This window comes from Rhinopithecus roxellana, chromosome 2, assembly GCF_007565055.1.
Source record: "Rhinopithecus roxellana isolate Shanxi Qingling chromosome 2, ASM756505v1, whole genome shotgun sequence".
NCBI classification, from domain to species: Eukaryota; Metazoa; Chordata; class Mammalia; order Primates; family Cercopithecidae; genus Rhinopithecus; species Rhinopithecus roxellana.
In genome coordinates this window covers 9,694,927-9,721,993 of record NC_044550.1, presented here as the reverse complement: position 1 = coordinate 9,721,993, position 27,067 = coordinate 9,694,927, and the positions used below count along the sequence as shown (strand labels likewise).

General features: G+C 34.3%; 1 protein-coding gene across 1 annotated transcript in view; it reads left to right on the top strand.

Annotated features, from left to right (window-relative positions):
* The window catches only part of STPG2 (sperm tail PG-rich repeat containing 2), a 542,222-nt gene that overhangs the window by 382,240 nt on the left and 132,915 nt on the right, over positions 1-27,067 (top strand). The window contains exon 10 of the mRNA XM_030919072.1: positions 14,477-14,592. Within this exon, the coding sequence (XP_030774932.1) occupies positions 14,477-14,592 (116 nt within the window). The remainder of the gene's footprint in view (positions 1-14,476; positions 14,593-27,067) is intronic.

Here is a 27,067-nt window from a genome sequence, read left to right as displayed (position 1 = left end):
ATATGTGCATTCGTCTCATTTCTACTTTCCATTCCATTGACATTTCTTTGAGGCAGAACTTGAATATTTTTCCTCTTTGTATCTCCTCTAGCACAAAGATGCTAAATAAATTATGCTTTATTGAACAAATGATATAATATATGGCAACTTCTTTAACTTGTTTTCTCAGATGAGTCCTCCAGAATGTAAAAGGAAAGATCAACTATTGACAGGTGGTTCAATTTGGACCAAAATGATTACATCTTTGGTTTATCATAGTGTTCCAGAAGAATAATGACTTAAAATTCAGATTTCTTTGGTTGTGGAAATAAGAGGAAATCTATGTAAGTGAAAGAATGGTCAAAATGTAAACATTTCCCTAAATACTGGAGCTCAAGTGTATTTAATGTAATATATCATCCCTTTGCTCACTCTGATAATATTAAAAAGCAGCTACTCTGAACAAAGGCACAATGCGAGGTGTGGAGAATAATACTATCACCCTCATGCTGTACTTGAGATCTCTAGAATTATTCATCCTCTATCACTGAAACTTTGTACCTTTTTACCTACATCTCTCCATCTGTACCCATACTTCAAGTAACCAACTGTTTTACTCTGTTTTTTTTTTTTTAATATTCCATGCATAAGCAAAATCATGCACCCTTGCTGAAATCATTAGAGTTTTTTTTTTCAATTTTTATTTTAGATTCAGGGGTACATGTGCAGATGTTACATGGATATGTTGTGTGATGCTAAGGTTTGGAGTGTGACTGAACCCATCACTCAGGTAGAGTGCATAGTAAGCATAGGCAGTTTTTTAACTCTTGCCCCTCCTCCCTCACTGCCCCATCTTGTATTCTCCAGTGTTTATTGACCCATCTTTATGTCCACGTGTACCCAATGTTTAGATCCCACATAAAAGTGAGAACATGAGGAAGGTGGTTTTCTGTTTCTGCATTACTTAGGTTAGGACAATGGCCTCTGGCTGCATCCATGTTGCTTCAAAGGACATGATTTCATTCTTTTTATGGCTGTGTAGTATGCCATGGTATATTTGTACCACATTTTCTTTATCTGGTTTTGTTTGATTTGATTTTTCTCTGGGCCTGATTTGTAGTAAATCTGTGCTTTCATTTTATAGAGGTGATAGCAGGACTTTATATTTTAAGATATTTTCATTTTGCTCTTACTTTTTTTTATTTTGCTTCATTGTCTTCTAGAATCTAGTTTTGCTGATGCCAATACAATCAGAAGGCATTTTGTTTTTTTTTTTTTTTTCCTTTGTGGGGGACTTACCTTCCTTTTTTTGGAAACATTTAGAATTTAAAAAAAATTCTTGGTGTTCTACAATTTCACAGTAGTATATCTATGGCTGAATATCTTTCAATGCCTGGACTTAGGTCATTTATGTTTTTTGGTGTCCTTTTACATTTGAAGAATTCTATCCTTTCTAAGCAATATCTGTATTTTGTAATTTATTTTCAGCATTTTAATTTTGTCTTTCTGGAAACATGGATTTTGGCTCCAGTAGAATTTATTTTTTAAATATCTTTTTATCTTTCATATTTTTTTTTCTCTCTCTGCCTTTTTGCTCTAAATTCTGTAAGGGTTTTTGTAAGCTATTTTTCTTATCTTATTAAATTTTTGGTACCAACAGTTATATGCTCCTGGAGTACATTGTTCTCAGAATGCTCTTTGTTTTATAGATGCAATATTATTGTGAATATATTTTATCATACTATTAAATTTTGAAAGTTATATATTTTCTGTATTTTCCTAAACTATTTTTTTCTTCAGGGTCAGTTTTTCTATTTATTTTGGTCTTTGTCTTTCATGTGGCTATTTCTTATCATTTACCAAGTAAATTTTGGTGTGTTCATTCTGAAGGAAACAAAGACTAAATATTTATCTAGTTTGAGTGCTCTTTGGGTGCACTAAAAAGAAAGTGGTACTGTTCACTTCTTGGTCTCCCTTTCAACAACAGTTCTGACTTGCAACTCTGTGTAGGTTAGCAGAGGAAGGGGCGTATGTATTATTGGACTTTAGGATGAATTTATTAGTGGACGTCAGGATGAATAAATAGAACACCCGACTGCCTTCCCACTATCATACCTCATCCTCATTTGCACATGCTCCTTTCTCTTAATAGCAAGTATTAAGCATAGTAGGGGGAGATAGGCAAACAAAATTGCTTTCTAAACTGCCTAGTCACCTAAAAGAAAAGATAAATCAATAGGATTTGAGTCAAGAAGAGTTCTGGGAGCAGTGTTTTCTAGGGTATTCTCATATTTCTTTACTGTACTCTTTTAAGAAGTACTTGAATAAAGACCTGCATAAGCAATTTTTAAATTATAAACCTATTGTGATTTAAAAATATCAGAAAGCTATGACTATAAGTAACTTTCTTAACTTGATAAAGGCTAAAACCCTAAGACATTATTCTTGAAGAAAGGAAGACAAGGATACCTACTATTACCATACCTTCTTAACGAAGTAGGTGGTTCACATCAATACCTAAGGATAGAATACCTAATAACACAAAAAGAAGGAAGTGTTGGAAGAAAAGATATAAATCTACTTTAAATTGCAAATTATAGCATCATATAGCAAATTTAAAAAATATCCAGAGACCACTAGGACTGATAAGAAAATTTGCCACACTTGCTGGATAGAGAATGACTTACAATACCAACAGTGATCATTTTCAAAAGAGTAATGAAATAACATGCAACTCACAATAAAAATAATGTTCCTAAGATTAAATAAGAAAAAAATTTCATTTTTAAACTAATACACATTTTTAACTAATAGTAGAGAATTTTTAAACTAATAATAGATAATGGTTTGAATAAATGAAAAGCTATTCTAGGCACTTGAATGTGATGACTTTATATAATCAAGATATCAGTTTTACTTTTCTTAATGTATAAATGTAACCCCACTTAAGATTCCAGTTGGACTTTTTGAAGAAATTAATGATCACATATAAATGTGTGTAAAAATAAAGGTATATGAAGAGCTTAAAAAAAGGAATAGAGAGGGGGAGAAATCCCAACAGCATTTATTAAGACACACTGCAAATCTGTATTAATAAAATCTTTGTGGTTTTGGCACAAAAGCAAGACAAATGGATAAGGAGACAGAAAATTCAGAGACAGATTAATGTATATGTGAAGACAATTTATTGTAAAGGTGTCACGGCAACTCAATAGGTAAGCAAAAATTATTTAGTTGACATACTGGGAAAACTGACAAACTTATTAATATGGTTTGACTCTGTGTCCCCACCCAAATCTCATCTTAAATTGTAATCACCACGTGTTGAGGGAGGGACCTGGTTGGAGGTGATTGGATCATGGGAGCAGTTTCCCTCATGCCGTTCTCATGATAGTGTTATCACAAGATCTGATGGTTTAAAAGTGGCACTTCCCCCTTCATGCTCTCTCTCCTACTGCCTTGTGAAGAAGTGCCTGCTTCCCTTTCACCTTCCACCATGCTTGTACATTTCCTGAGGCCTCCCTAGCCACGTGGAAATGTGAGTCAATTAAACCTTTTCTGCTTATAAATTACCCAGTCTCAGGCAGTTCTTTATAGCAGTGTGAAAACGGACCAATACACTTACCAGAGAAAATAAGATTAGATCCTTACAAAATACCATGTGCAAAAATGGAATCTATATGGATTAAAGACCTAAATGGAAAGGTAAAACTACAAAGTTATTTGAAGAAAATATCAGTGAATACTGATTTTTTAATTAAAAAGAAATCAGATTCACTGGGTACAAATGCATGTTTGCTGCATGAATATATTGCATAATGGCCGGGTTTGGACTTCCATTGAATCCATCATCCCAATAGTGAACACAGTATCCAATAGGTATTTTCAACCCTTAACACCTCCCTCCCTCCCGCCTTTTGGAGTCCTCAGTGTCTAAGAGAATACTGTTACAATCTTGAAGTGGGGAAATACTTCTTACTAAAAACTCCAAAAGTAACAACTCTATTAAAAAAAAAAAAAATCTGAGCTTAGCTATTTTAAAACGAATAATTTCTCTTCAACATTGGGCATCCTAGGAAAAGCTCAGTAGATGACAGAAAGAAGAAATATCTGCAATATTTAAAATTGGCAGAGACTTGGCTGGGCACGGAGGCTCACGCCTGTAATCCCAGCACTTTGGGAGGCCTAGGTTGTTGGATCACGAGGTCAGGAGATCGAGACTATCCTGGCTAACATGATGAAACCTCATCTCCACTAAAAATACTATATATATATATAAGCCGGGTGTAGTGGCGGGCACCTCCCAGTTACTCGGGAGGCTGAGGCAGGAGAATGGCGTGAACCCGGGAGGTGGAACTTCTCAGTGAGCCGAGATCGCGCCACTCTACTCTAGCCTGGGTGACAGAGCAAGACTCCGTCTCAAAAAAAAAAAAGAAAAAAGAAAAAAAATTGGCAGAGACTCAAATATGGACTAAACAAGAAATTTGTGATGAAAAGAACAAGATACCCCAAAAGAAAATGAAAAAAGTATACAAAAGTATTTTATAGGTCTATGAATTATTGCTTATTTTATTATTTTCAATAGAAATTCAACTTATTCCAGAAAGACTCATGTTCCTTCTTAAGACTCATCTATTTGTTCATTTTTATATGCAGAATACAAAAATGAATATATGTAGAATATAAAAATGAATGTTAATATTTTAAACCCTAAAGAATGACAATTATTCTAACAAACACAAAATAAAACCCCTCAAAAAGTGTGGCAATTATGTGACAAACACATAAGGCTCTGCTTTTAATGATGAAGTTCTCTAAAAAGACTCACTGGAGTTAGAATTATCAAGTCATTTTTAAGGAAAGGATACATTCATTTTCTAAAACAAATTAGCATGGGAAATAACGTAGTATCAGATTTCATCTAAGTGTAGAACTCACCACTTCCCCTTGAGGCTTAAACAAATATTACATGAGTGAGGGCTCTTGTAAAATGTTATGTTTTGAAATAGATTTCATTAATGGCTTCTAGTGATAATTTATGTCTCCTTTATACACAAGTCTTTTCTCATACTAATCATGGATAGCTTATTTGCATATAAATAGATTTCAGTATTTGCTGAAGCAAAGACCAAATATGCTTTTTTTTTTTCCCCCCTCCTGGACATTGTTAAAAAGAAAAAAAAAAAAAAAAAAAAAGGAGGGGAGGGGGACATTGTAATAATTAGCAATCAGGATATATAATAATTTTCTTGATAAAAAATTTTTGCATGCAACATTCTTTGGTGTTTTTATTGATGTATTTCATGTCAAAGGTTGTGACCTCTATTAAAATTATGAAGAAAAACAATCTGCACAGTTTTTGCAGTGGTATATGGTTTAAAAAGAACATTTTGATACTGATTGTTTAAATGTTTACTCTGACCCTCTGGATACCTTCTCCTAATTAGGTTTTACAGTTTCTGATGTGTATCATGTTCTGTTTTAGAGAAGGTAAATGTCATTTTTGTAACTATATTGCTTAGCTAAATAAATTCTTTACTTCTGAGCTATAACAAGTCATATGTTTATCGTAGAAATATGTTTTGTTTATTTCAGTTAGTAGTGTACAAATGCTAAGCTTTCGGTCATCATGTAGTTAAAAATACCAAAATCTTAATTTTTTTTTTATAGAGCGTACTTCCTTCCAAAATAATTCTTATAATAAGAAGACCTTTTGAGTCTACTTTTATTTCAACTAGCAGTGGACATTAGTGAAGAAATAACAATCAACTCAATGTTTGTAAGAGGTAGCCATTTGATATTTGCTTCTTGACTTTCAGTATTTGAAATAGGATATGTTCCTGTGTTGTTGCAGTGTAAGTGAAGAGTCAACTTCCTCTTATGACACACATTATATCTGAGTAATTACTTGGGGAAATTAAGATAACAGCTGCTTTCTTGTAAATATGATGTCCATTAATATGTGTCTTTCTGACCAGCAGAGGTCACTCAGTGTAAAGTGAATAATGACTTCAGCTTTCAAAAGAGACAGCAAGCATGACTGTTCTATTTGAGCACTTCGTTTTTACTTGATTTCTGTTACTAGCAAAAAACACTGTTTTCATCTCTTGCTATACATGCTTGCCTAAATGAATGAGGCTATTCCTTGTGGTTTAAAGATCTTTCTAAACATGAAAGCAAACGTATAATCCTGAAAGAAATGGTTAAGGCACTGTATTTAAATCTGTATGTTTTTTAATATTATACAGATGATTTCTAGTTAAAAATATGAGGGAGAAGATTGTCTCTCAGGGAACACATCACATTGCATTCTACCACAGAGAGGCAGCCTTCACCCAAAGATGGGATGTAGTGCTATTGGATTCTAGAAAAATAGCATTTAACTCTAGAATTTGTTTTATTGTTGTTTATAACAGGCTTTGAAAGTAGCAGTGTGTGGCAGCCTTGACAGCTGGCAGTGTGGTAATATGGAGATTTGAAGACAACTTGATTTTTAGAATTGTGATATTTGTGCTTTCCTTAAATGTGTTTATACTTAGTACTTTTAAAATACATGGGTAAAACAAAAATTACCTTTATTTTTGGTATGCTAGTGAATTAGTAATTAATTCAAGAAAAAGATTCCCTCAATTTATCAACTATGCTTATTTAATCCATCTCCTAGACCCAATTCACCTTTAAGGGAATTGTCATGCTGAGGTAAAAGCATAACATTGTCATTTGAGTAATATGATATTTGTTTTGCAAATTTGATAGTTTTGGAGGTTCTGACACATCTAATGGAGATTAAGAAGGCAGCATGAAGTAGTAAAAAGAGCTGTTAAAACCATAAAGTGAAGCCACAGCTCTGCTATTTAACTCTGTTCCCTGTGTAGTTTAAATAGCAATTTTCCCCCTTCTACCCTCTCAGATATTCAAGGATGAAAAGCAGGTACTTTGGTCCTTACTCATTTTATAACTTATGAAAGTTGTTTAACTTCTCTGAACTGTTTTTTTTTTTTTTTTAATTTCTATTACAAAGGAGAAGACTAAAGCTGAGCATGATTTAGAGAATTAATCAAGGTCACATGACTATAGACAGCTTGAATTTCAATTTAGGTTTAACATTTATTCTAGAAATAATAGGCTAAAATAACATAGAGATGAAAATATACTTATACTTGCAAGCATTACCTCTTCAATGATCATGAAATAAGTTTGCAAATTTAGTCCAAGATTAAAATAGTATGACATCCACAAAACAGAATTCATACTGTAGTGAAGGATGTACGCTGAAAACAAAGTCTTTTTCCTATCTTAATACTGCCAGTCTCATATTAATCTCTTTCCTCCCAGGTGACAATTGCTCTAACATATTTACAAATAATGACAAATTACAAATATTTATGTGATACATCATCTAAATGCTCTTTGCATATTATAAATAGAAATATGACTTCAATCCATCTATTTCTTTTCATGGACAATTACTAAAAAGAAAGTAAAATGACAAGAAAATGGTTAAAATGCTTAAAGTCACAGAAGTAGATTCCAGGTAGCTCATAAATTGATTCTTCCTTTCTTGATTCCGTTCAGTTCAGCTCAATAAGCATTTATTGAGGCTCTACTACCGTAGACAGGCACATAAGATTCAGATATATTTCAGAGAAAATTATAGTCTCATCCAGAATTTCAGAAGGTTTATTCTTTGTCTGGATCACTGGTTACCAAGATTATTTGAGAGAAAACTGATTTAAAGTATAAATATTTTTCAAGAACAGCAACACACTAAATTGTAGTTTAGAGGTCAAAAGCAATGGGTTTTGTTGAAATTGTTTTCTTTTTCCCAATTTCAGAGAATATGATTTATTATTTTGGGATGAATCCAAGGAATCTTCATTTTTACACTAATTGGGATGATTCTGATGTCTGTGGTCCATGAACAACATAAAATATATGATGCTGCATGCGATTGTTTTTGTTTTTTAGTCTGATATGTCATGCCCTACAACAAGCTCAGCAAGAGGCCAGTGGAGTAACATGTCTAAAGCTATAGAAGGGGAGCAAATAAACCCTGTGAGCTGTAGATACTAAAGCCAGATGAGGAATCCCTTAATTATTTGGAAGTAGACATTATTAATGTAAAAAATTCCACTGTTATTAGTCTTGGTTAAAATTAACCAGTAGTATGAGTATGTCTTATCCAAAATGATTGGGACCAGAAGTGTTTCAGATTTCAAAGTTTTTGGATCTTAGAATATTTACATTATTTATACTCAACAGTTCAGCATCCCTAATCTGAAAATCCAAAATCTGAAATGCATCAATGAGTATTTTTTTGAGCATCATGTTGATGCTTGAAAAGTTTCAGATTTTGGAGTACTTTGGATTTCAGATTTTTGGATTAGGAATATTCAACCTTAGTTGATGAGAAGCTTTGAAAGGGAAGAATCCTGCTGAATTCTCATAGTAGTCTGCTGTCTCTTATTCTAGTAGGATATAGGAACAAGGTTAGAGAATATTTGCATTACATGATTACAGGATCATAGTGACCAAAGAAAACTGTAAGAGTGAAGAAAAACATTATTTAGATTTCAATCTATTTATAGATTTTGGTTTACTAAAAAGGAGGACAAAAGTTACTGAAATAGTCAATGATTAATCTAACAGTTCTTGTTTAATCTCCAATGAATGTAAAAAAGTTTTGATGACATCAAAGCATGAAAAGTATTGTATCATTCATTTCATCTATAAAATATATTTGCTTTAGGATAGAGAAGTTGCTCATTTAAATTGTAAATGAAATATTAATCTTTGCTTAATTGACTCCTCACTAAATAAATAATGTAGGCTCCTCTTTCTGGAAACTCTAAACTCTGTGAGTCTAGCTTTTTCCTAGCAGACCTATACAGGTAAAGATGTTAGCAGCAGATTCAAATCCAAACATATTTAGAAGCCTTACAATTTTTAACAAGTTGAGAAAATGGCAAATAGTCACAATTTAAATGGTATAAATTAGTGATTTTCTTTAATGTTTGTGAAGAATTTAGTTTAATTAAATTAAGTGTTTTAATTATTTTTAAAATGAAGTTGATATTTTATTGAAAGGACTTTATGCAACTTCATCTGTGATGTGACATGTTTTAGCATTATCCTGATTTGTACATGTAATATTCCCAGAGATAAGTATCAGTCTTGACAGTGGGAATGCCTTGCTAACTTAGCCTTGATAGAGTGGTGCTAATTTAGCCCTGATAATGGTGAACTAAGGGAACTTCAAATATATGTTGAGACTTATTCTATTTTTTTGCCTTGATAATTTTCTTGGCAATATGGCTGTCAATCTTTACATAAGAACTGTGAAGTATAAAACCAAACTTTAATTGTGAGAATTTGCTACTAATATTTCAGGACAATTGTGAAGTATTCTGTTTACCTTGAAGACAACTTCATATTTTATTATTTGGTAATTCTGTTCATTCTTCAAAATAATTCATGTGTTACATATTTAGGTACTGCCTACTCCAAATGGTTTTAGGTGAAGGGTGATTATCCTTCCTTCCAGCTGGTTGCTATAATTCACACAGAAACTGTACTGCATTCACATTTATGACTGGTGAAAGTTATTCAAATTTACCTGCAATGTACTTACGTTATCACAGAGTGGAAGTACCTTTTTTATAGCAGCAGTTGAAAGACTTCACTTGACAGAGCTTATGGATGCACATTTTGATAAGTATGTATTAGAGGTACACAGATAAACAGACATTGCTGTCTGAAGAGATATTTCAGTCCAGCCAAATCCATATGATTTTGTATTTATATGTCATAACAGTGACAGCCCTATAGCTTAATCGGTTCTAGGAACACATGTTTTAACAGGTGCATGGTTTAGGTAGATGAATTTCTCAGTCTACTTAGTTTGGAGTGCATGAAAATAGTCAATTTCTTAGGGACTTTGTACACGATAACTTCCAGATACTCTATAATAACTTTAAGATATACTTGAATATGTAAAATCTTATTCTTAAAATATGTAATATTTTCATTACATAATTACAATAAAATATGTAAAATATGTAATTTTGTTTTTGAACAGATAATTTAAGGGGATGGTGAAAATAAACATGGATATTTTGTTTAAAATTTGTGTAGTATTGAGACTCTTTTTTCTCTTGTTACCTATAGTTCAATTTAATAGACTGTGCAGTTCTGTGGTCATAATCTGAAGTGCCATTTAATCAAATCTAGTCTTAGAGGTAGTGGAAGAGCATTAAACTTAAATGTGTCTCTGGCATTGATGATGATACTTCTTTGTGTACTACTCTTTTCTCTTTGCTATTACTTCATTTGTAAAGCTGAAGAATAAAATCAGTATGATCAGTATGAGAAAATGTGTTCCATAAATGTATAAACTTTCTAAATGACATTTTAAAATCATGAAATTTCAATGGACAATTTCCTAAATGATTTTTAACCCCCGTTTTAAAATTATACTTTAAGGTCTGGGATACATGTGCAGAACGTGCAGGTTTGTTTCATAGATATACACGTGCCATGGTGGTTTGCTGTACCCATCAACCCGTCACCTATGTTAGGTATTTCTCCTAATGTTATCCCTCCCCTAGCCTTCCACCACCCCCACAGGCCCCAGTGTGTGATGTTCCCCTCCCTGTGTCCATGGGTTCTCATTGTTCATCTCCCACTTCTGAGTGAAAATGTGTGGTGTTTGGTTTTCTGTTCCTGTGTTAGTTTGCTGAGAATAATGGTTTCCAGCTTCATCCATGCCCCTGCAAAGGACTTGAATTCATCCTTTTTTATACCTGCATAGTATTCCATAGTGTATATGTGCCACATTTTCTTTATCCAGTCTATCATTGATGGGCATTTGGGTTAGTTCCAAGTCTTTGCTATTGTGAACAGTGCTGCAGTAAACATATGTGTGCATGTGTCTTCATAGCATAATGATTAATAGTCCTTTGATTATATACCCAGTAATAGGATTACTGGGTCAAATGGTATTTCTGATTCTAGATCCTTGAGGAATTGCCACACTGTCTTCCACAATGGTTGAACTAATTTACACTCCCACCAACAATGTAAAAGTGTTCTTATTTCTCCACAACCTCTCCAGCATCTGTTGTTTCCTGATTTTTTTAATGATCACCATTCTAACTGGCATGAGATGGAGATGGTATCTCATTGTGGTTTTAATTTGATTTTCGGTAATGATCCATGATGATGAGCTTTTTTCCATACATTTGTTGGCCGCATAAATGTCTTCTTTTGAGAAGTGTCTGTTCATATCCTTTGCCCACCTTTTGATGGGGTTGTTTTTTTCTTGTAAATTTGTTTGAATTCTTTGTAGATTCTGGGTATTAGCCCTTTGTCAGATGGGTAGATTGCAAAAGTTTTCTCCCATTCTGTAGGTTGCTTGTTCACTCTGATGATAGTTACTTTTGCTGTGCAGAAGCTCTTTAGTTTAATTAGATCCCATTTATCAGTTTTGGATTTTGTTGCCATTGCTTTTGCTGTTTTAGTCATGAAGTCTTTGCCCATGCCTATGTTCTGAATGGTATTGCCTAGGTTTTCTTCCAGAGTTTTAGTATGCTCATATATGGGATATTTAATTTTTAGTAGATTTGTGTCACCTTCACATGAAAAAAAAGTATTCATAGCAAGAATTATTACATTGTTTATAATTTTAGCTCATTGTAAAGCAAACAACTTATGAAATCTGAGATTTTGTAGCTTTATTTATAGAAGATGTTTTTTTCTGAGGCCACTCTAATGTACCAAGATGTTCATATTGAAGGGACAGAAACATAGGTTTTTATTTTAAATTACTCACTGTTCCTGTTACGTTCCATTTTTGCCCTGTAGCATTGGTTGACATTTCATAGAGACTGAGTTGGCACAGGGCTGGAAAATATGCAATTATAAGAATCACCTACTCTTGAATTTCCCATTATATACTAGCCATGATTCAGGCAGACTTTTCATAGGTGTTTGATTTGGAATGAGAAGTTTTCTTCCTTATGACCTGTGATTAAAATGTGACATTTTGGTATCTAAAAAGAAGATAGTTTCTGCATAATCTAGCTGTGAATCAGAGCTGATGAAGCAATGAAAGTCTTTGACCTGTATCATATAAGCAATAGCGTATGTGATTGAAAATATATTTTAAGACTGAGTATGATAAGCCTTTTTTTAATTTAAAAAATATTCTGTAGCTTAAAGCAGGCTAAGTGCGAAAATGCAGCAAGATGCATATTGAAGAGTTTTGTTTCACGTAATGTTCCTCAAAGGAATTCCAATAAAAAGAAATCTACAATTGCATTTGAATAATTTATTTTCTTTTATGAGTTATAGCTATGAATGTAAATAATTATCAGTTGCTGTAGCCTGATGGTAAGGGCAGAGAATAGACTATATTTCTTCACAATTGAAAATGAAAGATACAGTTACAATAGTGTTTGGATAATAACCTTACCTGTTGCATTAACCTTTATAAATCTTTATGGTTAAAACTACCGTTTTCAATTAACTGACTGTGGAATAATGATGTACCCAGCTTCGGATGATAGTTTGTGTTTTTTTTTTTTTTATTCTGAGTACTGTGGTTGATGATATATTTTCCCTTGCATAGTTTGTGTATGAATATCTGTCAGTAAAGATGTTATATATGTATATGTGCATTATTCCTCTACACTGTAAATATAAATTATATTATTCCAAAGTTGTGTACGCTATTGTTTTATAGTAAGATGACATTGGCAAAAACACTTTCCTTATCACTTGGCATATCAAAACACATTAGCTTCCCACAAAGAACTTCAGATAGCTATATCTTAATTGAACTAATTTAAAATGACTAGGCTAGAGCCTGGATGTCCTCCTTTATTTTAAATACCAACTTTTCACTTGACATATCAAAACACATTAGCTTCCCACAAGGAGTTTTAGATACTCATATCTTCATTGAGCTGATATTAGAATGATTGGGCTAGAGCCTAGATGTCCTCCTTTATCTTAAATTTTGAAATGTCCTATATTAATGAAGCTAAAAACATTTAAAATGTTTCATACGAACCTAAATTTTAAAATATTTTAGATTTTAAAGCATCAACAAGAATGTATTTGCCAAAGTAGTTAGATTGAATTGCATGCTTATTAGGGAAATATAGAAAAATTAATTTTGTATTTTATTAATATCATTATATCCAGTCTTCTATTTCACTGTTTATATTTATTGTCAATATTCTATGACCAAAGGTTTTATTTTCTCTCCCCATACCTTGCCTGTCTGATGCCCCCTAATTTAATTTCTTTCACTACCATTCTTCTAAAATTATATTCCGCATATTCTACAGTGTCCTTCCTAAGTCTTCTCTCCTTTTGAAACATTTGATATAGTATACCTCTAACATTCTCTTGAAACACAAGGTTTGGCATGTGATAGACACTCAATAGTATTGTTTAAAATATGAATGAGGAAAAAAAAATACCTCTCCCTGTCTTCTCTCTGTAAAGTTGTACTAGCTAGGTTCCATTCACTAGACCACCGGTCCTGTATCCCTGGGCCAAGGACCTATACCTGTCAATGGCCTGTTAGGAATCAGGCTGCCCAGCAGGAGGTGAGCAGAGGGCAAGTGAGTATTACTGCCTGAGCTCTATCTCCTGTCAGATCAGCCTGACATTAGATTCTCATAGGAGCTCGAACCCTATCCTGAACTGCACATGCGAGGGATCTTGGTTGTACACTCTTCATAAGAATCAAGAATCTGCCAGAATTTACTTTCTAAACTACTACTTTTCATGACTATTTAATCTAAAACTTTTAAGAGCTACCCATTGTCTATGAAAGTGGTTCTCAAAAGTTTTTAGAGATGTTGTGAATGAAAATAATTCAAATATTTTCTACTTGGGCTTTACCTACAAATTATCCTCTGGTCACTTCTGTAAGAACCTGGGGGCATTAAAGAATACAAGTTGGAACCCATTGGCTTAAGTACCGAAATCCTTATTTATGATTAGGCCCTGTTCCATGCAAACCTTCTGTTTACTACATTTGGTTGCTCCATGTACATTCCTTCTTCGTGTCTTGATTTCTGTAATGTTTAGTGCCCAGAATGCTATTAAAGCACCTTTCTGCTGTATTTCCAAATACAGTTCAAGCCCTAACTCCTCACTGAACATGTGAATGACTATTTAGGATATAAGAGTTAAGCATCTTCATTCATGATGTAAAAGTGTATTGAGAGAGTACTGCTGTTTTCTCTTTTCTGGAAATTATTGCTGTAATATATTTAATTATTAGGTAAACAGATGCCACTATCTTATGCTTATCATATTTCAAAGACATAAACCAAATAATTTTAAGCATTCAAAAAAAATGGGTTCAAGATTGTTTCTTGCTAATTTTATACATTCAAAGCACAACCCTAATATTCATATGACCAAAATCAATAATTTTAAAACATACTTTATCATAATTTTTACATTTGTTATCTCTCAGGTCCTGCAGCATACAATCCTGTTTTAAGGAAATCTTGCCCCATACCCTTATTTGTGAAAGCATCAAAGCGCTTTGAAGAGTCCAGAGAGATTACTCCAGGCCCAGCAACATATGAGGTTTGTCAATATTTCCTTCTTATCAATGACACAAGAATAGAATTAATTTCTAGAAAGTACTACGAATGGATATCTTAAAGCCATTTCCATATATTTTATTCACATTGCTGATTAATGAAAATATTTTGACTAAGGAGATTTTTGAAGATGTAGTCTGACATTTAAAAATAATTATTTAAGAATTTAAGAATTATTTAAACAACTTTTCTATCTCTAAATATGCTTTGCAGTATTCATATATATAATTTATTTATTTATATTCCTATAAATATTAAAGTTCACTTGTTTACATACTTGTTTGTATCCATACATTGAAATCTCTTAGTATTTATTGAAATAATTGTTTATCAGATGGCTCACAAAAAAGCCCTGTGGATCGAATAAAATTGTGTGTTGATCTTTTATTTTCTTTTAATGAACATGGATTCTGTACTTAAGTTCATAATAAATAAAGGTGTCTTTTAAGCTATGGACCTTCTGATCATAACCTGAAGGATTTTAGAAACTGTATTCACAATAGTCCTTTATTGCCCTTTTGAGAGTTAGAATGAAATAGGTTCCCCATTCCTACCCTACTAACTGTTGAAAGTAAAATATTTTATAGTGATATGTAACAATTAATTTAAGAATTAATTCTGAGTGCAAACCAAAACGAGTGTTCCTTTTTGGGGCTAATGACAAGTTTATTTATATTGAATATTTGTTTTTCTCCTTACTTAAAATGTCACAATCTAAGGCCAGGCACAGTGTCTCATGCCTGTAATCCCAGCACTTTGGGAAGCTGAGGCGGGCAGATACTTGAGATCAGGAGTTTGCAACCAGCCTGGCCAACATGATGAGACCCTGTCTCTACTAAAAATATAAAAATTAGCCAGGCATGGTAGCATGCGCCTGCAGTCCCAGCTACTCAGGAGGCTGGAGCAGGAGAATTGCTTGGATCTGGGAGGCAGAGGTTGCAGTTAGCCAAAATCTCACCGCTACACTCCAGCCTGGACGACAGAGTGAGACTCCTCAAAAAAAAAAAAAAAAAAAAAGAAAGAAAGAAAAGAAAGAAAAAGAAAAAAAAAGTAAATAAAAAAGTAAATAAAAATAAAATGTCACAATCTAAATACTAAATACTTTTCAGCATTCCATCAAAGGAGAAAGTAAAAGAAATGAAAATGAGTAATTGAAGAATTGTTATCCTGTTGGCTGTTGATTCCTCCAAAAGACAATGACTAATGACTGCTGGTTAAGCAAAGCTAATTTTATTAGACTTACTTCAGAAAGGGAGAATCTCTTGAGAGTATTAGTACTATTTTCGAAGGTGGAAGTCAAGGGAGGGTATTTATATGATTTTAGGTTCTATGCTAGGTGACTGAAGGCAAGTCTTGTAAATGGGGAACTGATTAGGACTGGACAAAGTTTATGACATTTGTTTACTTTAGATTGATGAGCACAGTGAGGAAAGGTCATTAAGTATTGATTAATAAGATTGGTCTTGATAAGTTGGGTATTTTAGTTGTTCATAGTTTAATAATATTAAATTATATTACATCTATATTTGAGCAATTTCTCTCCTTAAAAGAACTTCATTTTAATGTTATCGACAAATAATAAATGTCAGCCAATCTAATGGTATCCTTTTTCATTTTGTGATGCATTCTTTGTAAAGGATGTTCCCACTAGTCTTTCTAGTATTTAAGATATTCTTGCTTTTTCTTTCTTAATATTTTATTAGTTTAATATATTTATACTTTATGATAGGCATTTATTATGCAAAATTATTTCCCGTGTCAGAGAAAACATTTATGGGTTTTATAGTGTTGTTTATTAAGGTATTCTTGAAATTTCAAACTATTATGTCCTATATTTACTGAACCTCAAGGTAACATTTCTGTTGAGAACTGAGTCTGTAATTTTTTTTGGCTTCTCAACACCAAATTATTTCCTTGGATAATTAAAAACCTTTTTCAATAAATACTTTCTTCATAATTTTCCTTCTTTAAAGAAATTACTTTTAAGTTGATAGGTTAATAAATTACTAGGTCTCTTTATTATTAACTTGTTCTTTCATTTTAATATGGCACTCTCTCATGACTTTAGTAAGTTTAACTTGGTGCCTCCTGAGAACGTTTGCCATAAACATTTTACTTTTTTTTAACAGAGAAAGATAATTCTAGAGATGCATAATATTGATTTAGAATTGCAATTGAGTTATACTTGAAAATTACTTAAATGTATGATCTGCCATTGAGATAGTTATATATTTTTAATGTCTTAGGTCCACAAAGATCCCCAACTATCCAGTACTGGTGGCCCATACAATTATATTTGCAAAAATCTGGAGGCTTCTTAAATTGTACACCCACATTTGTAATGTCTGCTTGCTATTTTCCTTTTTTTGCAAATTCTCTCTTGAGTTCCCCAGGTAAAATTAGTTCTCTCCCCATTTTTGATGGGTGGAGGAAGGTCAGAGTTGCTTTTGGAATATATCTTATTTTGCCCATTTTATTTCAATTACTAGCTAAGCTGTTTGTCTCTTTTTATTGGATTACCATCATTGATCTTTTTGAAGATCTAATAAAAGCTAGGGAGAAAATGTGTGTATGCTCATAACAAAAAATGTGCATACAATTTTAGAAGGTTTATTAACCTATAAAAGTTCACTTGTAATTTCAACTGAGAACTCTCAGTATTACATTATGAGTTTCATGAAGGCAATGATTTATTTAACTGTATATTATTCAGGTTTCACCTATAGAATCTGGCACCTAATAATATATTAATAAATGTTTATTGAATAAATTAGCAAAATGGAAAAGCTGGATTTTCTTTTCATAAATCACTCATTTTTATCTAGACATAAAATTTTCCTCATTGACTTGTTATCAGTGAAAAGAATATGTATATATTCTTTTAAAATAACAGTAAATTTTATTGATTCATTCACATTCTTTTGTTGAATCAGTCTCCTGACCAAAAAAATTTTGTAAGGTTTAGATAAGGCTTCAAATACAATGATCAAGTCAAATATATTGTTTTTTTATTTGCCTCAAATATGTTGATTTTCAGAAATTTAAATTAGACAGTGACTATGTGAGAATATTTTAAAAAGCTAAATAGAAGAAACTTCAATGAATTTAATGTTATAAAATCCTTTAAATATTAGAAAATATTTAAATATATCTCTTAAAAAAGCAAAAATTCTGCTGAAATTAATTGAAGTTCAATAACACAATTCATTTTATGAGTATAATTTTTAATTTTTGCAGGTTACATAATTGCTTGAAAAATCTCAGTTAGAGATTAGTTTCAGAGTGAATTTTTAATAGCAGAATTGGTAAGACAATATACATGAGATAAAATATTACCATGTATAAATCCAGAACATGTCGAGACTTGGAATCACACTGTAGGTTTAGTTTATTACTTATTTTCAGTTCTAATTTAAAAATTGAGATTTTTATTGTTTATTACTATAGATTAACACCTTTTTATTAAAGTCAACTATATTTTAACAAAACATTTATTTGGCTGTTATTTTATAAACTAGAAATTGATGCATATGTGTGATAGTACTAATTAGTTCAATTGAGTCATTTACTTTCTAGTACCTTGAAATTCTTTTGACGAAAATTGTGCACTTAGAAGTTTGAATTCAGACTTCACATCATGTTTTAGACTGATAAATATCCAATTAATATGAAAATTTAGAAAAGGCACAAAAGAACAAACTTTAGTGCAATTAATTTCATTTACACATCTATTCAAGTAGTACAGAAATTAACAAAGATATATTTTTATGAAAAGAAAATTTTACTCAAATTAAATGAAAAATTATGAAGGAATTTATTTAAAAAATCCTTTTGTTAGCAGATTACCCAATTGTCTAAAACCCTCATTCTGGGTAATTTTAAAGAAGGAATTAGTAGATATCTTTTTTTGTTTTTTAATTACAGAATAGAATAATTTTATACTACAGAAATGAGAAAATGTATTAACATGTATGTAATTTAATTATATTTTCACTAAAAATAGAAAAAAGTATTTTCTGTATTTCTTGTTCTCAGAGAAATAATGTAAAATGGCAGAAAGATCTTTAAAAAGTTTTCAATTTTTCTATTATTATAAATAGCCCTATAAAGATGGTTTTATACCTGATCGTTGTTCCTACTTAAGCCTACTACCTTTAATTACCTGCTAGAGCTCATTTGCTTCATCTTCTCAATGATGTTGTACCAGCAATTTCTCCCTTTACTTCATTTTTTCCTCTCTGCCAAATCATTCATGTAAACATACAACCATTTTGCATTTCGTCCAATCTAAAAATATCTCTCAGCCTCATTTTTTCCTTCAGTTAAAACTTTGTTTCTATATTTTTTTCTTTAAAAAGCTACTCAAAGTACTAGCATATGTTTATTGTTTCCATTTGCTTTTTTATTATTCTCTTTCAGTTGGACACTTATAAGGCTGTCTCCCCAACTACTCCACAGAAATGGCTCATCAATGACTTTCATAAGTCTTTTGCGCAATCCTGTAGTAGATCCTGTGTTGAATCTCCTTATTTTACTTAACCTAGCAGCAGCATTTAATATAATGGATAATTCTTCTTGGAAATGTTCACCCTGCCCCGAGTTGGGTTTTCAGACTACCATTCTCTCTGTGCCTGAGTTGGTTTTGGCTGCTTTAACAAACTACCAGAGACTCGGTGGTTTATAAACAACAAAATTTTATTTCTCATAGCTCTGAACACTGGAAACTCCTAGATAAAATTTAGTGTTTTGTGAGGACCTTCTTCCTGATTCACAGACAGCTGTCTTCTTGCTGTGTCCTCACATGGCAGAAGAGCAAAGGAGCTCTCTTTTATAAAGGCCTAATTCCATTCATGAGGGCTCTACCTCAGGACCTAATCACCTACAAATGCCAACTTTCTAATACTATCACACTAGGGGTTAGGATTTCAACATACAGATTGACAGTAAGTAGAGATGGAAACAAATTTTTTAGGGCATTAGTCTCTATATTGGTTCCTACAAGCTACTCGCAGGAAATAAGAGGGTGCCAAGTATATGTGTCTAGTCTCCATTATCTGCTTTTATCAGAAGGGCTACAGTTCCTATGCTTCATATATTATATACTTGCGTAAAATTATGTTAGAAAAAGAGTTCCCGTATTTACGAATAAAAAGAAAAATTCAAAGCTACAGTTATAAGGAAAAGGTAGATTCATTGGATCAAGAGAAAATAGTATACATTGCACTTTGATCACTTGATAGCTCAGATACAAGGATAAAAACTACTATAAATGTAGTACAAACATATACTGAAGAAAGCATTTATTACAGTACTTGATATACAGTGGGGCCATATGTTATAGTTATTGTTACTGTTACCTTTGTTTCATGGCTATATTCGTTTATTTCTAGTTTATAAATATGATCCTAGTCTGGTATAGGCTCTGAGTCCAAAAATGAAAAATCTCTATTCTCAAATATATAGCAATCTTGTAAGGAGAAACTATAAGCATTTTAATTATAATAAAATAATTATTGTTTGTTAATAGGTGAAAGATACCAATATGATAAAGAATTTCTGGGTTGGGTACAGTGGCTCATGCCTGTAATTCCAGAACTTTGGGAGGCCGAGGTGGGCAGATCACCTGAGGTCTGGAGTTCGAGACCAGCCTGGTCAACATGACGAAACCTTGTCTCGACTAAAGATAGAAAAATTAGCCAGGTGTGGTGGCGTGCATCTGTTGTCCCAGCTGCTTAGGAGGCAGAGGCACGAGAATCGCTTGAACTTGGGAGGTGGAGGTTGCAGTGAGCCGAGATAGCGCCACTGCACTCCAGCCTGGGTGACAGAGGGAGGCTCCAGCTCAGAGAGAAAAAAAAAAAAAAAAAGAATTTCTAAGTTAGACAAAGGGAGTAAGACTTCAGAAAGTATTTTATATGAAATATAAAAGAGTAATGGGAATTTTTTTACTTAGACAAGCCAATGGGGCTTATTCTAGGCAAAGGAAATAGTATATGCAAAGTCAAAGAGGCACTGGAGAATACAATATCCTTGTCAAGCTTACTGTTACTATTACTAAAATATAAAATGAATAGAATTATATTAAATATATAGATAGTATTAGATGACAAAGCATATCAAAAATACGCAGTTTTAATTTTTCTCCTCTGAACTATAGACACCAAAGATTTCTGAGTAGAATTATAATGTTATATATTAACAAAAATCAAGCAATACCCAGTGTTTTTTTAAATATTTTAAGATATTTTTTCCATATTTTTTCTTGATGAATTGCTTATAAGGAATGATAAAGCATGATTTAAATTATATATACTTTTTAATATTGAATGACAGCTTCTAAGTTTATTACTACTGTTCATATTATCTTTGTAGAAAATTTTCAATTGTAGCTATGAAATATATTTTAGAATGTGACCTAAACTTCTCCTTTTACAAACTCAGTTAGTTTTATACCATAGTTTCAATGTTTGTGAGACAGTATTTTATATTATTTGAAAATGTGATTTTAACTTTCGGTTTTAGAAATTGGTTTTGCACTTCAATTGTAAAGGTCATGGCACATTACTTAATACCCCAAAGTGAATGTTTAAAAGCTACCTGTCATTTGTCATTCTAAAAAGGTCTTTGACTCTCCATGGACTACAACCTTGCTTTAATTCTCGTCCTTCATTTCTTCTGACAGAACTCTTGATATTCCTTTGAACTTCCTAAGTCATTAAATTTTAGGAGACATATTATGTTCTGTCTGGGAAAATCTATTTTCAGCCTATGGTATTAGGCCTTGGGATATCTGTCAGAGGTATGATCTTCTCTGGGTTGTGTTGAGAGGAATCCAGACATATTATGTAAGTAGTTCTTGTATCAGAATAGAGAAAGATCTTTGTATCTTAAGGATAACTTTCCATCCAGAAAGATCATTTGGATCATTATATGTTGTGGATCCTTTACATGGAGTTCATAAACTCTTTCATGGTGTGATGGTTAATACTGAGTGTCAACTTAACTGGGTTGAAGGATACAGACTATTCAAAGTATTGATCCTGGGTGTGTCTGTGAGGGTGTTGCCAAAGGAGATTAACATTTGAGTCAGTGGGCTGGGAAAGGCAGACCTACCCTTAATCTGGGTGGGCATAATCCAATCAGCTGCCAGCACAGCTAGAATATAAAGCAGGCAGAAAAATGTGAAAGGATAAGACCAGCCTAGCCTCACAGCCTATGTCTTTCTCTTATGCTGGTTGCTTTCTGCCCTCAAACTTCAGACCTCAAGTTCTTCAGTTTTGAGACTCAGACTGTCTCTCCTTGCTCCTCAGTTTGCAGACAGCCTATTGTGGGACCTTGTGATCATGTGAGTTAATACTTAATAAATTCCCCTATTTATATGTGTGTGTGTATGTATATATATATATACACATATATATATGTATATATATATATACACACACACACACACACACAAATATACTATACTAATATACTATATATATACTATTATATATATATACACACTATATAAAGAATTTCGGGCTGGGTGCAGTGGCTCATGCCTGTAATCCCAGAACTTTAAGAATTTCTGGGCTTGGCGCAGTGGCTCATGCCTGTAATCCCAGAACTTTGGGAGGCCGAGGTGGGCAGATCACCTGAGGTCTGGAGTTCGAGACCAGCCTGGTCAACATGACGAAACCCTGTCTCGACTAAAGATAGAAAAATTAGCCAGGTGTGGTGGCATACACCTGTTGTCCCAGCTGCTCAAGAGGCAGAGGCACGAGAATCACTTGAACTTGGGAGGTGGAGGTTGCAGTGAGCCTCCACTGTATTTAGTATATATACACTATATATGCATATATAGTATATATATGCTATATTAGTGTATATATGCTAACTATATATACTACACTATATATAGTGTATATATAGTATATATATGCTAACTATATATACTATATATACTAAATATACATAATAGTATATATACACTATATATACTCTATATAGCCAATATAGTGTATATATACTATTGAAGTATATATACTATATATACAGTATATATACTATTGAAGTATATATACTGTATACTAAATATATATACTATATATACTTTATACTAAATATATATAAATATATGTACTAAATATATAATGGTATATATACTATAGTACATATAGTATATATACACTATATTTACAATATATATACTCTATATATATATATCCAAAATATATATAATAGTATATAGTGTGTATATGTAGTATATATATAGTATGTATTATATATAGTATATATATATATTCTATTAGTTTTGTCCCTCTAGAGAACCCTGACTAATACAGATTTTGGTAACACAAGTGTTTCTAGAAGAGTAGAGTATTAAGGATCGAGTTCTTTTGCTGGTTTTGGGGTTTCTGGAGTTGGTTGCTTAGTATGATTAGATCCCAAAGTGGTAAGACTCTACTTCTAATAATATGGAGAACACTGATAGTCCTTGGCATGAACTGTTTAGAGAGTTATGCAAAATAAATGCATTTGACACTCCTGATTCACTGCTTGTGAGAAGCAAGGAGTCTATGACTCTATGCATAATACTTTTGACCATATGTGGAGAATCAAGGAACATAATGAAGCTGGTTGGTTGCTCCAAACTTCAGTGGACAGAGTGATGAAAGAAAATGATGAATCTGGGGATTCTAACTCCTGGCTTCAGAAGCAGATACTCAGTCTCAAATCTGCTAAGATTGCCCTGAGTGAGAGTCTTACCTCCTACAGAGAAAGACCTGAAATTGTGGAAAAACAGACACAGCTCTTATCATGCAAGTGGCTCACGTGCAATGAAAGGTGCATGCACAGCCTCACCAGGTGTCTACTGTTAAAGTGAGGGCATTGATTGGAAAAGAATGGAACCCTACAACTTGGAACCGGGATGTGTGGGAGGATCCTGATGAAACTGGGGACACTGAGCTTGTAAATTCTGATGAAGCTTTTTTTTGCCAGAACAAACAGCTTCACCATCCCCAGTAGTGGCAATATCTCCTCTTTGACCCATGCTGCCATCAGCCATTCCATCTTTGTCTCAGGAGATAAACCCTGCACTGCCTGAGGCAACAGTGATGGCCTCTGGTGAGGCTGTTGCCAGGCAAGATAATGTTGATTCTCTTCAGGAGCCACCCCTAATGCCCCTATTTGCTTCTAGACCTATAACTAGATTAAAGTCCCGGCGGGTCACTAGAGGTGTGGTTGAGAGTGTGACCCATGAAGTGGTGTGTTACACTTGAAAAAACTGCTTGGGTTTTTAACTTATATAAACAGAAATCTGGAGAACAGGCATGGGAATGGATATTAAGGATGTGGGATAATGTTGGAAGGAACATGGAGTTGGATTAGGTTGAATGTATTTATTTGGGCCCACTAAGTGGGGACTCTGCATTTAATGTTGCAGCTCAGGGAGTTAAAAAAGGTTCTAATAGCTTATTTGCTTGGTTAGCTGAAATATGGATTAGAAGATGGCCCACTGTAAGCGAGCAGGAAATGTCTGATATCCCTTGGTTTGATGTAGAGGAAGGGATCCAAAGGCTTAGAGAGGTTGGAAAGGTGGACTGGATTAGTCACTTTAGACCTACTCATCCCAGCTGGGAGGGTCCAGAAGATATCCCTTGAACAATGCATTGTGAAACAGATTTATGAGGGTAGTACCTGCATCTTTGAAGAGCTCTGTAATTGCTCTTCTCTGTATGTCATAGCTAACAATGGGAACCACCGTCACTCAACTACAAAATTTAAATATAATGAGAGTAATTGGATCCCAAGGTGGCAAGGGCCAAGTGGTGGCACTCAACCGTCAAAGGCAAAGTGGACATAGCTACTACAATAGACAGAAGAGACAAAGCAGCAGTCATCAATAGTCTGACTTATGTAGAGCTATGGGATTGGCTAATTAATCATGGTTTTCCTAGAAGTGAAATTGACAGGAAGCCTACTGCATTCCTACTTAATTTATATACGCAGAAACCTTCTAGGTTGAATGGACAAAAGACTAATTTGAATTATAAAAACAGAATCATGGCCCCTCAATCAATTTCCAGACTCGAGTAGGTTTACAGACCCAGAACCCCTTGAATGATGGGGAGGCTGGGTCCTCTGGAGGGAGGACCCCACTACACTACCGACAATTTATGCTGTTAATCTTTTTTCTGTCCTTCACCATGGAGACCTCTGGTTAACTGTGCATTGGGGAAAGGGAAATTATCAGACATTTTGGAGACTGCTAGACACTGGCTCTGAGCTGACATTGATTCCAGGGGACCCAAAATGTCATTGTGGTCCTCCAGTTAAAGTAGAGGCTTTTGGAGGTAAGATAATTAAAGGGGTTTTAGATCAGGTCCGACTTACAGTGGGTCCAGTGGGTCCTTGGACTCATCTTGTAGAGATTTTCCCAGTGCCAGAATGCATAACTGGAATAGACATACTTAGCAGCTGGCAGGACCCCCACATTGGTTCCCTGAATGGTAGAGTGAGGGCTACTATGGTGGGAAAGGTCAAATGGAAGGCATTAAGAGCTGCCTCTACCTAGAAAAATAGTAAATCAAAAACAATATTACATCCCTGGAGCAATTGCAGAGATTAGTGCCACTATCAAGGATATGAAAGATGCATGGGTGGTGATTTCCATCACATCCCCATTCACCTGTCCCATTTGGCCTGTGCAGAAGACATGTGGATCTTGGAGAATGACAGTGGATTATTGTAAGCTTAACCAAGTGGTCCAATTTCAACTGCTGTACCCAATGTGGTTTCATTGATTTGAGCAAATTAACACATCTCCCGGTACTTGCTATGCAGCCATTGACTCAGGAGATGCCTTTTTCTCCATTCCTGCCCATAAGGCCCACTGGAAGCAATTTGCCTTCAGCTGGCAAGGCCAACATTATACCTTTACAGTCCTACCTCAGGGGTATATCAACTTCTCACTTTGTGTCATAATGTTATTTGGAGAGACCCTGATCACTTTTCACTTCCGTAAGGTATCACACTGGCCTATTACACTGATGACATTATGCTGATTGGATCCAGTGAGCAAGAAGTAGGAAACACACTGGACTTATTGGTGAGACATTTGCATGCCAGAGAATGGGAAATAAATCTGACTAAAATTCAGGGACCTTCTCCCTCAGTAAAATTTCTAGGGATACAGTGGTGTGGGGTCTGTTGAGATATTCCTTCTAAAGTGAAGGGTAAGTTGCTGCATTTCACCCCTTCTACAACCAGGAAAGTGGCACAATGCCTACTGGGCCTATTGGCATTTTGGAGACAACACATTCCTCATTTGGGTGTGTTGCTCTGGCGCATTTGTTGAGTGACACAAAAAGCTGCCATCTTGGAGTGGAGTCCAGTACAGGAGAAGGCTCTGTAACAGGTCCAGGCTACTGTACAAGCTGCTCTGCCTCTGCGGCCCTATGACTCAGCAGATCCAATTGGTTGTGGTGTCAGTGGCAGATAGGGATGGTGACTGGAGCCTTTGGCAGCCCCCCATAGGTGAATCACAGCGGAAGTCTCTAGGATTTTGGAGCAAGCCCCTGCCATCTGCAGATACCTACTCTCCTTTTGAGAGACAGCTCTTGGCCTGTTACTGGGCTTTGATGGAAACTGAACGTTTGACTATGGGTCATCAAGTCACCACAGAACCTGAACTGCCTATCATTAACTGGGTACTTTCTGACCCATCTGTCCATAAAGTGGGTCATGCACAACAGCATTCCATCATCAAATGAAAGTAGCATATAAGTGATCAGGCTTGAGCAGGTCCTGAAAGCACAAGTAAGTTACATGAAGAAGTGCTCAAATGCCCATGGTCTCCACTGATGCCACACTGCCTCCTCTCCCCAGGCCTGCATCTTAAGCAGGCACCACCCGAAAGTGGACAGCTGCAGCACTACAGCCTCTTTCTAGGACATCCTTGAAGGACAGCAGTGAAGAGAACTCTTCTCAGTGGCAGAACTTTGAGCAGTGCACCTCGTTATGCACTTTGCCTGGAAGGAGAAATGGCCAGATGTGTGATTATATACTGATTCACGGACTATAACCAATGGTTTGGCTGGATGGTCAGGGACTTGGAAGAAGCATAAGGAAATTGGTGATAAAGAAATCTGGGGAAGAGGTGGGTGGATGGACCTCTCTGAGTGGTCAAAAATGGTGAAGATATTTATATCCCATGTGAGTGCTCACCAGTGGGTCACCTCAACAGAGGAGCAGTTTAGTAATCAATTAGATAGTATGACCCTTTCTGTGGACACCACTCAGTCTCTTTTCCCAGCCACCTCAGTTATCGCCCAATGGGCCCATGAAAAAAGTGGCCTTGGTGGCAGTGATGGAGGTTATGCATGGGCTCAAGAACATGGACTTCCACTCACCAAGGCTGACCTGGCTCTGGCCACTGCTGAGTGCCCAATTTGCCAGCAACAGAGTCTGACACT